The sequence below is a fragment of the Bos mutus genome, chromosome 6, assembly GCF_027580195.1.
Source record: "Bos mutus isolate GX-2022 chromosome 6, NWIPB_WYAK_1.1, whole genome shotgun sequence".
Taxonomy (NCBI): Eukaryota; Metazoa; Chordata; class Mammalia; order Artiodactyla; family Bovidae; genus Bos; species Bos mutus.
The window spans coordinates 17,140,271-17,157,507 of record NC_091622.1 but is presented as its reverse complement, the minus strand read 5'-3'; the positions used below and the strand labels follow the sequence as shown (position 1 = coordinate 17,157,507).

The window sequence follows — 17,237 nt, the reverse complement described above, 5'->3', positions numbered from 1 at the left end:
CACTGACAACAGTGCATTTGTGATCTGGTGTAGGAATAACTTGACAGAAGAAAAAACACAATTTTTTTTCGTATTTGGATTTGATTTTACTGCTTAAAAACAAACAAGGGAACTGCCATTTACTTAGCACCTGCTACATGCTAGTTCCTATGCTGGGTATTTAATTTGACTGTTTCTATTAAAATGCTACTCATATTTCAGATAACTTTCTCTCATGAACTATTCTCTCTTACTGCTGTGAGAAGTCTTTCTTCTTAGAATCTACAACATTTTATTTGTACTTTTAACGTGGTACTTAAGATGTTCTTCATTATGTTTTACGGTGAGTTTGTGCAAATGATTTCCTGTATGAGCTTATACACTGCTGGGAAAAAAGAGAACATTTTTTCCCTTATCTGTGTATCAAACCATGGCTGTCTCCCAGAGGAGGCTCTGAATACAATTCTGAGTGACTAAACAAACGAACAAGTGAAACAAAAGGACACATTACCCACGCCGGGTCAGTACTATAAGCCATTTGCACGCACACACACGGTATGGCTTAGGTCATTACACGAGCAGAAGAAAGTGGATCTGTGTTTTCTAAATAGCTCACTGTTGTCTTAAGATCCCGTTTCCAAAGATTCCTAAAAGTGTGTGCCTCTCTACCAACTCCTGTGCCACACAGCATTTATTTAACGAGTATTTATTGAGCACTTATAATATGGGATCCCCTGGTGGCTCAGATGGTAAAGAATCTGCCTGCAATGGGGGAAACCTGGGTTGGGAAGGTCCCCTGGAGGAGGGCATGGCAACCCATTTCAGTATTCTTACCTGGAGAATCCCCATGGACAGAGGAGTCTGGAGAGCTATGGTCCATGGGGTCACAAAGAGATGGAAACCACTGAGTGATTAAGCACGGCATATATGCTGGAGGCTATATGCAATACATCCTTAAATGTTTTTAACTTTTATAAATACAGCTAAAATGATTCTGCTCTCAGACTGCATGATACAGTAGTTCTGCCACTCACTAACTGTATGCTCTTGAGGAAGTTGTTTAATTATTATTCTGCAGAATCAGAATAAAAACGAAATAGAGGTTGTTCTGAGAAGTACATGCATTCATATATAATAAAGAAAAGTGCCTGGTAAGTGCTGTGTTGCATGTTTGCTGTTATTTACAAGGGCACAAGTACATAAACAGGTACATAAACCCAGGATTTCCTAAAAGCTCTTCCTCTTAACATTTTTATCAGACACAATGAGAGGAACAAAATGATGGATATTAGCTTCCTTTCTTCTTCTTACACCTACACCTGCACCCACCACCCTACCCTAACACACGTGCGTAAAAACTAGTGTGATTCCTAACAGGAAATTAACCTAAAGCTATTTTCTTAAAAATAAGAATGTGTTCTGCTGACAAACTGTTTGTATTTATTGAATAAGCCCAACTAGAGTTAGAGTATGAACATGAGTTTCTTTTTTTTTTATTTCAGGGGATAAAGCTAACCAGCCTCCCAGGAACTTTGAAATCAGCAGCTTAGTACCACCATGCTGTAACCAGCTGTACATGATAGAACCAAAAGGCAGGCAGGGGAGAGAAGAGTAAAGCCAAGAGACCCAGTAAGTGTTAGACTTTTCTCCCTCATACTTATTTTTTGGTGATGATTGTACCCAAGTGGAATGATACAAACTCAAGATCATGTAAATTGATTCTTAAACCAAGGTTTTATATCCCCCTACCTACATAGTGATGGGATACATTAAGTCTATGACAAAAAAGTAATTAAAAACAGGATTTTTATATTACAACAAAAGCAAACAGTATCATAGAGTAGAATGCAAAAATCACAGATTTTTAGCACAAAATATTTCAAAGAAATTGCAAGCAGTTTCTGGTCATGCCCCCAGTCCCTTCTCTAGTTCTGAAAAGTTTGTTTAAAAGAAAAGGTTTGAGGAGTAATGATAAATTACAATTATTAAGGTTAAACAAGGTAGGGTAGCAGTAAGATATGGAAACAGAAGAGAAAATGCAATTGTAATTGGTAGCCAGTTAGAAAAATTTGTTTTAAAAACTAAACTCTCCTAGAATTTGTGAGAGAAAAACTACTGAACTATCGTGTGTTACTCTTTTAAAATTTTTTATAATGTTTTTCTTTTAAGTAAGTTCATTTCAAAGTGCTCTGAACGGGGACTGGGATAAGGTAAATACTATGTAATTGTTATGTAAAGAAATAGTTTAAAACTAAATAAAACATACTCTTGGATTCTTTTTGATAATAGCTTGTCTGGGGCTTTTACACCTATCTTTAACTGTCATCCGCATCTTTATGGTCCCCAGACATGCATCTCCAGCTTAGGCCCTGCGCTGGGGCTGTGACCTGCACATTTCCCTTCAGACATCCCAAAGGGACCTCAAACTTGCCACACCCAAGGTCACATTCTCGAGCTTTCCTCTCAAACTCAGCTTTCTTCCTAAGACACTTGTCTTAAGTTTCCTTTCTCACTACATATTCACAGATCTGCCTCTGTTGTTTCTGATTATTTGGAGGTCCTTTACAAAAGGAAGTACGGGAGAGAAAGGGCTGGAAATGAGAATAAAACAGAGACAAACCCAGAAACATCCGCCACAATGATTCTTGCCTTCTCTAAGAAGATCTACTGGGGCTCCAAGCAAGCAAAGTCCTACTAAATTGTCAAAGAGTCATCTTTTTAATAAAGGTGGGAAGTGAAGATGATATATATTTAACCTAAAAGTGTTCAGAAAGGTGAGAAAAACACTCAACCTCTGAACTTCACTGTTATTTTAACACATTTACTAAATACTGTTGTTCACGATCCATCCAAGATAGGGCTGGACAAAAGGGAGAAGTGCTGGAGAAGGCATGTTTGACCCCTTTACCCTTTACATTCTCTGCCTTCACATGGCTTTACAGGATCTTTCATTTTGAACACCTCAAGATTCTGCTGAGGTCCAAGTATGTATGTGCATGAAGAGAGCAAGGGCTCCCCTGTGAACACACTGCCCCTCTCTCAAGGTCTTCCGGAGGATGCTGGGACCAGGAGGCTGCGAGAACCTGTGCTTTGTGTCCGTCCGACAACCAAACCAACCCTCACGCCTCAGGTTACAAACAGGCATTTTGATTTTTGAGACTTCTTATGGTGTATGTTTCTCTGTAAACGATACAGAAGCAGAACTTGGTAACAGTGTAGAGAAGCAAAATAAGGTTCATGTTGCTTTGAATGCAGACCCACTCTAGTATTTCTGCCTGGAAAATCCTATGGACAGAGGGGTCTGGTGGGCTATAGTCCATGGTGTAACGAAGAGTTGGACACAGCTGAGCGACCAACACTTAGTCTGTTTTGACTTTAGACAGAAATGGTTTTGCACTTTATGTGTGTGTGTGTTAAGTCGTTTCAGCCGTGTCCGACTCTTTGTGACCCTATGGACTGTAGCCGCCAGGCTCCTCTGTCCATGGGATTCTCCAGGCAAGAATACTGGAGTGGGTTGCCATGCCCTCCTCCAGGGGATCTTCCTGACCCAGGGATCAAACCTGTGTCTCTTAGGTCTCCTGCATTGGCGGGTGGATTCTTTACCACGAGCGCCACCTGGGAAACCCTTTGTACTTTAAATATAATTTTTGTTGAGAAACAACCAAAAGAAAAGAAAACACAACAGGGATATTACTGAAACCAAAGGAAATCACAAGCCTCAAAAGTATAACATTTGAAGAAAAACACCTCCTACTTTGTCCCTTTTCTAACTTTTTTTTTTCAGTACTATCATCAACACGTAGTACATGCTGAAATAAATGAATATGGTAGGAGGCGCTGAGGACTGAATTTGTAATATATTTTCACAACATATCGGTTTATATTGTGATCATAGATCTTCAGAGCTGTCACGGTGAAAATGACCCTTCACTATTTTTTTTTTAATCCCGAAAAAGAAAAGGCCAACAACAAATTCTTGTATACTTATTTAAAAATTGCTATCAAATACATTACTCTTATCTCCTACACACGTGTTACGACATGAGCAGAGGCACCGGTGAGCTCACTCAGACTGGTGAGACGAGGCTCTTCCTTCTCCAAAGAGGCCTGGGCGGCAAGGCTCTCACCTTGTTTGGAGTTGACATCTGATGGGATGTGTGACGGGTGTGATCCTGGAGAAAAGTGCTCGTCGCTGTACGTGATGAGAGGGGTGAGAGGATGGACCGCGTGGGATGGCTGCACCACGGGCACTTTATTTGACTGCAAAGTAACCACAAGGACAACAGTTAAGACAGACTCCCAGCTCCTGTCTCCTCTCTCCTCAAAAGTCAACCAAGAATTATCTCCAGACCTAAACAACTGAAATCATCTGCTCTACCCACTTAAGATTTTCAGGATTTTCTCATGTTAAATACGCCTTGAGTACATGAATATCCCACCAAGAAAACGATCAGTTATTTAACCAAGGCCCCTTTGGAGATTTAGATTGGTCACTATTATTCCATGACATCAATTTTCTATACATACATATTTACACCCCTTTTGGATTATCTCCTTAGCTTAAAGTCAACAAACAGTTTCTGGAGCAAAAGTTATGAATGTTTTAGTAACTCTATTCATTACATATGTTTGGCATAAAATGGGCATTCAATAAACATTATGACTAGATAAATGAATAAATACTCCAACTTGAAAGGCAACTTTTTAAACAACCTCATATATATAAATTTGCTGTAATGACATCATCTTAGTTTATAAAATTCATAATCCTAGAGTTGTAGAGCAGTAAATCTGGCTCAGCTAGTGAAGAACCCGCCTGCCAATGCAGGAGATACAAGAGATGTGGGTTCGATCCCTGGGTTGAGAAGATCCCCTAGAGGAGGAAATGGTAACCAGCCCCAGTATTCTTGCCTGAAGAATCCCACAGACAGAGGAGTCTGGCGGGTCCATGGGGTTGCAAAGAGTTGGACACGACTGAGCATGCGCACACAAACAGAATTGTACATCCTTAAGAACCAAATTATACCATTTTTTCATGTTCTATAGTTTCGCCAATCAAACATGACCATCATTTATTATGCCTTAGAGCTGCTTAGCTCATCTTCAGTTCCTCTAGGTTCCAAAAGTATTAACAGATAAAACGGAGTTTCTAATCTTGGGTTTAACTGCATAATGTGAAGTATAGCTTATAAGAACACTTCAAATTGTTGACATTTATATTTAACATATTTATGTCTCTTATTTGTTTAAAAATAAATTATACTATTTAATTTGAAATTCTAAGACTACATAATAGCAACACTTATTAAAGGCTCAGGTTATTCATTTGGAATTCAATTTGAAATCTGGAATTCTGTTGTTTGGTTAAAGCTGAATCTCCCATGCATACTGCCCCCTCAATAAAGTGCTTACTAAGCAAATCAGTAATACAAACAAGACTCAGGCAGTTTAACCTAATTAGAGGACTGTTTTAAAAGAAACTACCCCCCACACACAATTCAATACAATTATATGCACAATATGTTTCTGATTTTAAACTCATCTCCTAATTTAGGCTGTCTCAGAAAAATATCTATTTAGAAATATAATAATAAGTAACTCATGAATTTAAAAGGAACTCTAATGAATTCTAAATATTCTCTAAATCACTAGTTCAAACATGCCTTCACCATGCTAGTTTAAATAGGCTGTTACTATTCTACAGACTAAAATACATGTGAAATCACTTTCTCCAGAAAAGAATGTATTATTAACATCTTTTGTGTAAGTCCCTGAAAAATGCACAGTGTAAACTGCTTAAAGCGTAGGGACAAATCTGAATGGCTGAGAACCCATGACACACCTGCGTGTGATGGCTGCACCCACTCCATACACTGATTCTGTCACTTTTTGTTGTTGTTGTTGTTTTACAAATTAGGTATAAGAAGTACGTGGTTCCAACAGAAAGAACCATCCTCAGGAAAATCAGGAGTAATTATCCTAGTAACTCTTAATTCTCTCTATGGTTAGTAATTCTTTACACCCTATCATTACAACCTCCACCCAAAGAAACTTATGAACTAAAAAAAAGCGAGGGGGGGAAAATCACACTTTTTTAGACAATGATATGCTCTCCTTGCTAGATTTCCCCCTATTTTATAATTACCAGCTCCCCTCTAACAGCAGAGCTCGCACAGCTCCTATAGCCCTTGGCGTTTATTAAGTAGAGCACCATTATCAAAGCCACACGCCTTTCTCTACACACCTCTGCACAGACATCTATGCATATAAATGTGTAAAAGGTTAAAAAAAAAAGTTTCCATGCTTTTCAAGTGTTAATGATACAGGGTGCCAAGTACACAGAATGAGCTTCTCAAATATAAGGAATTTAGAGTGCTAGAGGAAGTGGGGGTGGGTGGGTGTAAGGATGTTATTATTATAAACCCCTTTAAATATGGAAGCAAAAATCTCAACACTCAAATGCTAAAATGAATGCATTTCAACTCTACTTGAGAATAACTGTTTCGAGTTCCCTTTCAGAAGTCTCATAAGAAGCATAATTTAAATGATCTACAAAGATATTTTCTTAGGGTAGTTAAAAGGAGTAAAGCATTACAGAAATCTTCTGCAAATATATATATATATATTATACACACACGCACATTTTACGTGCCTTTCTTATTTTCAGAGCACCACCTTAAGGAACTTGCATTAGCAGGCAGCATCTTCTTAATGTCTGACCTATCCCTCCAGTCATATAGCTCAGAATCTGGTGCCATGAATTTTTGCTAAATTATGCTATCCTTGCTCTCCTCTTAATTTTACGGTTTTCAACACAGATTTGCTTTCCTGTGGGAAGGAGATAAGAAGCTGAGGATTTTAATTTAAGCTCTGGCCTTGTCTTATACTTTGCAAGATGTATAGCGAAAGCAGTACTAGTAGGTGTGTTAAAGCCAACAAGGATTATGTCCATTTTTGTGGCCAAATAATAAAAGCAATATGAAATCTCAATAATATGAGCGAGCACAATTCTAAGGTTTAGAGTCTGCCTCCTGCTGACCACCTCCGCTGTGTATATAAAAGGATCCAACCGACACCACAGACGCTCGGCACAGCACCTTCCCAGTCAAGTGTCCTCAGCCCTGAACTGTGGGCTTCCTCTGACGTCAGGAGTTACTGTCCCTTGATACTACCTGCTCACACAAGGTGAGAACCTGGGCACCGCTACTTTGTGCAAGTTTTAAGACAGAAAATATAACCATTGATTCCCCATCTGCCCTTGGGTTTTTTTTTTTTTAATTTTTAAATTTTATATTGGAGCATAGTTGATGAGTAATGTCTCAGTTTCAGGTGTGCAGCAAAGTGATTCAGTTACACATATACATGTATCTGTTCTTTTACAAATTCTTTTCCCATTTAGGTCATTACATAATACTGAGCAGAGTTCCCTGTGCTATACAGTAGGTCCTTGTTGATTATGCATTTTAAATACAGCAGTGTACACATGCCAATCCCAAACTCCCTATATAACCATTCTTAATTCTAGTCTTTGAATCTTCAAATAACAATGTGCTGTATACTGGGGAGGAGAGTAAGTGAGGAAAGAAAGAATAATTGACCGCTCAGTTTCTACAGACAAATTTATGAAACTATATTATAATGCCTGGTTACAGGTGTCTATGTGGGCATACGCGTATATTCGTTAACACCTAAAATGTGCCAGATGAGATCTGGTGCTGCTGTCCTTGTACATGGCAGCATCCTTTCTAGGTGCCTCAAAATGGGGATGCAGGTGTTGGAGACACAAAAGAAGTATGTAAAAAACAGAACAAAAAACCCAAAGCAAAATCTAAAAAGACTGCATCAAGCACTATGAAGAAGAACCAGGTGATAAGAATAGGGAGTGTGTATCTGTATCCCTTTGTATCATATTAAAGCTGAAAGAAATCACAAGTTCATTTGGGCCAAGATTTTTATTTGCCAAGACAGGAAGCTGAGAATCAGAGGTCAACAGGGATGGGTATTCACGTCGTGGCTACTGTCAGCACTTAAAATAAGACGGCTCTGCTCGCTGCACAACTCCAGGAATACAGGGTCACTGCGAAGACAGCGGGAACAGAAACCCCTACTGCACTCAGTACCACGAGACCAAGCAGGAGGGAAACTCCATCTTTTTTGGCTGGTACTCTGCTGGGTCCTGCGCAGCCGGAACAGCACCAGTGGACCCCAGTGTTCTGGATCCTTCCCCACCCTGCCCTGTGCTTTTCCCAGCACACGTCTCCCTGTATGGGGGGCGCGGATTCTTTTTCATTCAAAGGGACAATCAGGTAAGTCTTAGCTTCCAGAGAACCACCAGATAGTCCCAACAAGTGTTCCTTCCTCGATCATCTCGGGAAAACAGAATGCACAATTACTCCACCTGTACAAGATACCTGGCAGCCTCAAGTTGTCCCAAATCCTCCATGCCTGCTCAGAGGGGGTTCAGTACCTTGTCTAAGCTCACATAGCAGCATATGGCCAAGTCAGGCCACAGACTTTCATCTACTGATTCCAGCTACACATCCCCGGCAGGGAGCAAAGGTAAAAGATGGAATGAGCAGGTACTGGAAGCAAGGGCGGGGTGGTGGGTACAAAATATCAAGGATGGATTTGAGAAGACAACTCTCCTGTCTATAGTCAGCACCCACACAGGAGGAAGCCCACAGTACTTTTCCAAACTGGAAAACCTACCATCAGACCACCCTACCCATGTAGCACACAATAATTACAGCAAATCACACTTAGCCAAGTACAGTACTTTATAGACGCCATTATCTGCCTCTTCCGGAGGAGGAAAATGAAGTACAGAGAAGGTAAGTAACTTTCCCAGAGGCCCAGAGCCGGCCAGTGGCAAAGCCAGGTTCAGATGCAGGACGCCTGGCTCTAGAGACCATGTTCATTACCAGTACACCACGTGGCCTCCCTCAAGTGCCCAGTTCATAAAATCTTGGATGCAGAGTGGACCACAGCTGACAGTACATGACATCCGTGAAATGAGCGTGTGGTCTCCGTCCCCGGCACAGGAATCACGTCAGACAAAGAGGCACCTCAGCCGGAGCGGTCAGAGCTGCACCCGCTCAACCGCCACCTTTCTGTCCGGGGTTGGAAAACACTCCGAGAAAGCCAGCTTGGTTGCCACCCAGGCTGGTCCCTGCAGGTAAAGACGGCTCTGACATCATAGCCAATAAAACCCACACCTCCTGTGGACACCAAGTGGGTGCCACTTAGGGACCCTGAGAGCCACCCCCACAGCAGCATTCCCAGAAATGACCCACTCGCAGCTGGCAGTAACTTGGGCTGTCGTACCTGCTGGCAGCCTCTGAGGATGCGGTTCTGGGAAGGACTAAAAAATGGTTCAGCTTCCTCCTGGCTCAGGCCATGGGCCTGCTGGTAAGTGGAGGGATTCGGGGAGAAACCTGCTGGCCAGGGAGCAGTCCCCATTTTTCATGTAACCAGATTTCCACTAAACTCACCATGCAGGAACAGGATGTGTGTGAGGGTCTTGAGTTCCATTTCAATTGGCTGTACGTTTGATCAACTGAAGCCAGGGGAATTTTAACACTCCACCAACTTATTATGATGAGGAATTTCACCTGGCCTGAATTGTTATGGTGGCACTTTACTTTGTATTAAACTCTGAAGAAGTCTGGTGTTTGTGAAATAGTAGCCAAATTATTTTGTATCGTGCTTTCCCTTCCCTGTCTGAGAAATCTGAGCTTCTCAAGCCTTCTCACAAAGAACAGATTTAATATACCCCAAAAGGATACAATAATTTTTGTGTTAATGAGAACTCTAAAGTAACCTGGAAAACTTTCCTAAGCTCCACCACAGTAAACACCTGACTCAGATCTGATGTGACTGTCACATCTAAGACCATGACTGGTTGTGATGCAGCCGTTCCCCGCCCCTGCCCCCCTTCTCCCCCCTCCAGATAATGATGAGCTCCAGGACTTTGCAGACTTCCTGAGCAGGAACTGGAAAAACTCTTAACGTTCACAAAGGACAAATATTCCATGAGCCCAATTCTGGAGGCAAAGGAATGGTTTCTATTGGACATCTGGAATATTCTCCCAAAGAAATGAAGGAACATGTTGTAGGGAAAGGAATTAACGTGTACTGGACACCCAGGAAGCGCCTTCCTTATAGCCGTGCCTTTGCATCTGTGGCACTCACCCACAGAGGTGGGCGAGTGCATTTATAGATGAGGAGGCAGAGTCCTTCTGGGCACAGCTACTTCATAATCAGAGGGGACAGAACTTGTGCTGGCACGGTCAGGCACTCACGTCCTGCTCGTCCCGCCCCACACTACTCACCACTCAGCCCCTCTCTCCACTGCTGCTCCAAACCACCCTGCCAGCTGAGTGTGGCCTGCCCTGGGCCCTACTGTGATGAAGAGTCTGGAAAGGACCATGGGCCACTTGGAGAAGGCTGATGTCACCAGCAGGACTCCAAGCAGAGCACTGGAACCGCTGCTAAAATCAAACGGTGTGGAGGGCCCTCCATGTTCCCACTTCCCTATATGGTGACGATTTCCATATGTTTCCTCACTTAATCCAGAAGGTACCCCTAAGTCAGGTGTTGTGATTTATGTTTCACAGAGAAGAAAACCAAGGTTCTGAGAGGGTAAGCAGTTCATACAAGATCACAGGATGTTAAGTAGCAGAGACAGGATTTGAACCCAAGTTGGTGACCCTGAAGTCCACAGCCTGTGTCCCAGTGCTGGCATCCTCTTGTTGCCAAGTGCATGCAATGAGCAATAATACAGTTGAATATTCAAGTACACGGGAACTGGAGGCAGAGTTCAAATCCCCAACATTCAAATGCCACTCAGGCGCTATGCTTACTTAGGTACTTCATGTAGCTTTTCAGAATCTCAGTATTCCCACGTGTAAAATGGGTGGAATCATACCTCACAAGATGAAGGTGAGGCTTACTGAACAATGCAAATAAAACACCTGTCAAGTCCCGGAATATATGTTCAACAAATATTTGTGGAATGGATAAAGGAAAGAGGAAGGGGGAAAGAGGGCCAAAAAATGAATACTCTGCTCCTCAAAATTCAAACCACTCATCTCTAATACACAGCACATTTTAGAATTTAGAACTGTGCTTTCTTTCATGTGAATCACCCCTCAAACTCTCCCTTCTGCAACTGGTTTAATAGAAGATAACTGGATTCTTTTTTTGTTTTCTTGACAACTGGATTCTTATATCTGCTTTTACATTCAGATCTCCATTTTGATATGTTATCTTGACTGAAGTATAAGAAGAAAATCTGACCTCAAAGATACATTGTTGAAAGGGAAGGATTATTGTAATGATTTCTTCAGATAACTGTGGATATTCTTCTTTGATACTAAACCAAAACTCAACAAGTGGTAGTTTCTCAAAAGCTAGTTGCAATGTAGAATCAAAAACCTTATCAATACACTTTTCCTACTCTTATATTAAAATTGATTGTTCTATCGAGTACTTTGAATATATCCATGTATCATTTTGCATTGGGTATATGGAAAATAGTGTTCACTGAGTTGACATATTTTGTTATACAATATAAAAATCACATTCATTAATATCATCACTCATCAGAAAAGCTTGAAGGATTTGATTATCAAGCCTATGGGCTTCCCTCGTAGCTCAGTTGGCAAAGAACCTGCCTGCAATGCAGGAGACTGGGGTTCAATCCCTGGGTCGGGAAGATCCCCTGGAAAAGGAAACAGCAACCCACTCTAGTATTCTTGCCTGGAGAATCCCATGGACAGAGGAGCCTGGCGGGCTACAGTCCACGGGGTCACAAGAGTCGGACAGGACTTAGTGACTAAATCACCACCACAAGGAGTGGCTACACGTTTTCTCATATTTTAATTTTTGCTTGAAAGCTCAAATTTTATCACTGGCAACAAATGCTATCAACTGTTTTCACTGAGGAGAGAGACTTACCTTGCTCGTTTGTGAGAAAGTATCTGCCAGGTGCCAGAGTCCAAAGAACCACAGTTTGTCTGCCAGTCATGCAGTCAAAGGGTCAAGATGTTTTTTTTTTTTTACTGCTTCATCAAGGATATTACTAAATGACTCTGGCATTTTTTCCTCTAGGAGGGTGTTGTGATGTAGAATTCAATGACTATTAGTATCATTTGGTGCCAAAGCATCAATCGTTTTACCCACTGTTGCTCCCGGGCCATTGATGCAAGTGCCAACACAGGAGAAAAGATGAATGTGTTGCTGTTACCATGAGAGCAGTTCTGCCCTCGGGACCTCCTATCTCAAGGAGTCCTGGGGGCCACAGATCACACGTTGAGAACCGTGGCCTACGGTAAAGTAACAGTACAGAGAGAGTTGTTGGTTGTGGATGATCTGAGCTAACAAGGTGAAAAGTACCATATTTGGTAAGTTAAGCTCAGAAAGAAATCGATTAATGAGGTACAAAGGTAAAGTGCTTTCATGATGTACTAAGTTATCATTTTTTTTCTTTCTATTTGCTGGTGTTATAAATCTACAAGAGAAATTTTAAAAGCAAACAATCAAACATAATATACACCACATCTTTTAAAATGACATTAAAACTTTTCACACTCCTTCAACTCTTTTAACTCAATATAAAACCCTAAACTTATGTTCGTTCTTTCAACTTGAATTATTTTCTTCAAAGGAATCCTTGATACACACTGGCTGGGAATACAAGCTTGTGCCCTTTGCTGTCAGAAGCCCTCGTCCCCTTCCTCGGGTACACTTGGTTCCCACCGGCTCCGTGCTTGCAGCTCCAGGACAGGGTGCCGGGCGCTCGCCACACTGTATTGCTAGCTCTTGTCTCCTCTCACTAGATAGAGGGCGGGTCTTGGTAACTCATCCCGAGCATCGAGCAGAGGTCCTGGTGAAGTGGAGACATTCAATACCTACTTCTTGTGACTTAAACTCCAAATGAGGCTTTCAACACTAAGAAGTCTGTTTAAGAAAGAATTCACACCCTTAAATTAAAAACAGGGATTGATCCTCATGTTTTCTATTGCTGCCTAAAGTTACTGCAAATTTCTCAGCAGCTTAACACATCACAATGTACTGTGGGGGTTTAAATCACAGATACCACGGGGACCAATCCGGTATGGTGTCACCAGGCACTCGGCTCAGGGTGTCACAGGTGTCGACCGAGTTTCTGTCTGGAGGCTCTGCAAGCTCTCTCCTGCTGCTAGGAGAATTCTGTTCCTTGTGGTGGTCCCATGTCCCTTCTGCTTGTCAGATGGGCCGACTCATATTCCCTGTCAAGCAGCCCGTACACTGACTTCCTCTTCTACAACCACTGGAAAAACCCACTTTCTAAGGGCTCCCGTGACTATGTCAGGGCTCCCCCATAGCCACTCTCTCCTAAAGCCAACAGTGAGAGTGACAGAGCGGATGGAGGATGGCTCTGATCAGCTCAGGATGCTGCAAGACCTGATGTCATCAGATAAAACCACTTCACTTTCTCATTTTTCTCTCCGTTTGCAAAATGTTATCACTGACTGATTTTCAGCAGATAAAAATGAAGTACCATTACAAATGTTATTATCTGGTGTTACAGTTATTCTGGTTACACTGGAAAGTTCTGAGATTTAGTTTTGTGTTTTCCTCCTCTCCTTTTTACTTTTTTTAACCTGGGGACTATGTCATCAACAGTGTGTTACTCACACACAAGAGCGGACAGCGGTGGTGGCTCAGAGGGGAGGGTTAAGAGAAGATTCTCGCATCTCCCACTTGCCTTCTCTCAGCGTCAGGGGAATCAGGGAGAGCTATGTGCAAGGGAAGTTCCACATTAACAACGGGTCATGGCTTAAGGATCAGAAACGAGCAAGAACTAAACAGAGTTGGGGCTCTGGACAGATTTATTTTGAAGAGAATGATAACAACCAACATACAAGATTCTGGCCAATTATTTGCCTTTTAAGAAAATTTTTTAGAGAAATCATTATTTTATATTTAAGTGCAACTCTTTTATCACAAGGTTCTGTCTAACCTAAAGTTTTTGGCTTAATTATCTGACCCTTTAGGGTGAATAAAGAGTCAGATAACTCCCATACCATTTATTAATCACTAGTAACATGAAGAGTCAGACACGACTGAGCGACTTCACTTTCACTTTTCACTTTCATGCACTGGAGAAGGAAATGGCAGCCCACAGCAGTGTTCTTGCCTGGAGAATCCCAGGGACGGGGGAGCCTGGTGGGCTGCCCTCTATGGGGTCGCACAGAGTCAGACACGACTGAAGCGACGCAGCAGCAGCAGCAGCAGTAATGCACTAAATTCTATAGAAAATAAACATGGTAGAAGGGAAATACATCACAGCTATAGGTTAAAACTTGGATGCTTGGGTGAAAAAGACAAGAGAAGGGATGTTCACTGAGTGTCTCCTGTATTCTGCAGCCTATGAGTGATACTTTTATACTTGGGATCTCCATATTAAATACAGATCTATTCTACCCCAAACAGATGAACTGATCACTGTGAACTGCTGAAAAGAATGGCAACAAAGGGCAATAACTCATTCGGGAAGCCTAAAAGAGACCTACTTTTCAGTAACTGGAGTCTATAAATAGATGGACTGGGGTAAAGCTGAGAAAAGATCAGAGTAAAAGGGAAAATGGCTTATAATTATGTAAAGTTGCAACATCCTATTATTTGATTTCACAACACCTTCACCACACCCCTAATCCTCTGAACACTGCCTTCACTTTTCATGTTAAAGACTGCTCTTTGAAAAGTATAAGAGGAAGAACTAGAGTCATTCAAGATAAACCAAAAACCAAAACAAACAGGTTTGAGATTTACTGTGTTAGTGGTAAAATATTATGAGCAAGGCCTGACGGTGGCTAATTCAGAAATTGAATACAGCTATGAGGCACAGGAGAAAGGAAGGGTCACTAGATTCCAAGGAGGCAGAATGAGGAGGAGGAACCTGCCTGGGCGCTTGGCTGGAGAAGCTTGGGTGCTATGGGTTGCACATGTGTACGTAACATTTTACAGAGGAAGGTCATGGGTAGAGTGAGATTCCAATGGTTTGTAACATTTTCTGGATCACAGACGTTGTGATGTGAGGGAAGCTTTTATACAAAAACAGCAATGGACTAGGGCGGGAGGTTTCAGTGTGCGCAGGGGCGGAGAGGGAACGGAGCAGTCCGTGGACCCGAGATTAAACACTGTTCTAAGAGAGAAGCGCTTCAGCAATCACTGCATAAAAATCTATTCTAATTACTAAGCTGGAGAGAAGCGCTTCAGCAATCACTGCATAAAAACCTATTCTTATTACTAAGCTGGAGTTTACTCAGCTTGTTCAAAGTGGTGTTTGTGTAGGTCACTGGGAAATAATGGAATGCAACCGCGTCAGTGAGGGCAGGTTGAGAAGCAGGGCAAGGGCGTTGTGTCTGCCACGGAGTGCGTGGGGCAGGAGCGGCAGGCGGTGTCTCCTCTGTCACTGTGACAAGGCTGCGTGACGACGACAGGCAACGGGACAGGGCGCACTGAGGCAACTCCAGGAGCTCCGAAACCACAGAGTGGACACTGCTTTGGGGCAAGTGGACCCCTGCAAGTTCTCCTCTAACCTCACCAGCCATCCATTCTCAACGGACTCCAGCAGGTTTTCTGGGGCTGGTCTGAGCACAGGCTGGTTAGAGACTCTCCACCCACTGCCCTAGGGAAAGCATATGTAAAGGGAAGGTAAGTTCCCACTGTCAACACAGAAGGATCTATTATGCAGTTTCAGGGGGCTGGAAGATTTCCCCACGGCACTCAGAAGGTCCAGGCCATGACGCTGAGCGACTCGAGATCTCCTCGGGGGAGGAGGAACTGGGGACACTGCGTGGCGTTGAGGGCAGGGAAGTCCCACAGCTACCCAGGAGGGCAGATGAGCTTACCTGTGCTCAGGCTGCAAATGGATGGTACAAAATTCCATAGCAGCAAGGGCCAACAGGCTTAAACCTGGTATTTTCATACTGAAAAGGGATCCTTGACATGTAAAATAACTATGAAAAGCATTTGCTTTATTTTAGTTTAAATAAAATTGACTTTTGTTTTAAGATCAGGTTTGAAGCATTTACACACAGTAGTAAGAAGGCTTATGAGCCAATTTTGTCCCATCAAGTGGTCTGATTTCAGTAAGTACCATATGTGTAAAATAGTTCCAGCTTAAAATATTTAAGTCTGAGGGAATCCTCATTTTTCTATAGAATTTGCTGAAGAGTCTTTCAGAAATCAAAGGAAAAACTACAAATTATTTAGGGTTTGGCTACTAACTATATAACTTGAATTGAAAGCTAAAGCTTATTAGGAAAAGCAACTCATTTTCTATGAATGTATGAATGTCACATTTATGCTCCAAGATAAGCTTTATGAAGTTATTCTACGCAGCCATGCTGTCCAACATGGTAGCCAGTGGTCACCAGCTTCTGAGGGCTTGAAATGTAGCTAGTCCAAATGTAGATGTGCTATCATTATAAAACACTGGATTTCACACATTTACTGTGGAAAAAAGAATGTAGAATATCTCAGTAACTTTTCATATTGATTATATATTGAAATAACATTTTGGTTATACTATGTTAAAGTTATTACTAAAATTAATTTTACAAGTTCTCTACCTTTCTGATGGGGCTACTAGAAAATTTAAAATTACATGTATGACTTACAGTTACGGATTTACATTATATTTCTAACAGGCAGCTCTGCTTCATAGTTTCAAAATCTGTAGGTAAGAATGCACCTTTCCCTACTGTACTCCAATGTGACTTAAGACAAATAAACAAAAAAGGGCATGTTTGTTAACAAAAGTTCCTTTTATAGAAAAGGAAACTTATGGATAAGGAAACTGAAAATCAGAAAAGTTTCATGGCAGAGCTGGCAATCAAACATTAGGTTCTAATATCTCATACTGAGGGCCAAGTCAGTAAGCTTAAAACCAAATATTTAGATGACATAATATAAAACTATAGCATTTCATATTATATAGCACAAAAGGAAGAATATCTGTGTTTTATAGGTCAGTGAGCCTTTTGAATAAATGGTGATTTGCACAGCAGTTATATATAACTTCTTCAACTTGTCAGCACAGATTGTTTTAAAAAACACCTAATACACATTTTCAGAGTTAATGATTAACTCAGTCTTTGATAGGTAACCATCTTTCTCATCTCACATCAGAGTATATTGTCTGAAAAAAAAACCACTAGAATTTATCTTGAGTGAAAATTATGCTATAGACATCACTATTTATAGGA

General features: G+C 41.6%; 1 protein-coding gene across 6 annotated transcripts in view; it reads right to left on the bottom strand.

Moving 5' to 3' along the window:
• Positions 1-17,237, bottom strand: part of LEF1 (lymphoid enhancer binding factor 1) — a 116,513-nt gene that overhangs the window by 34,204 nt on the left and 65,072 nt on the right. For all 6 annotated transcript variants that reach the window (XM_005896241.3, XM_070372025.1, XM_005896243.3 and 3 more), the window contains exon 4: positions 4,107-4,239. In XM_005896241.3, coding sequence (XP_005896303.1) covers positions 4,107-4,239 — 133 coding nt within the window. The remainder of the gene's footprint in view (positions 1-4,106; positions 4,240-17,237) is intronic.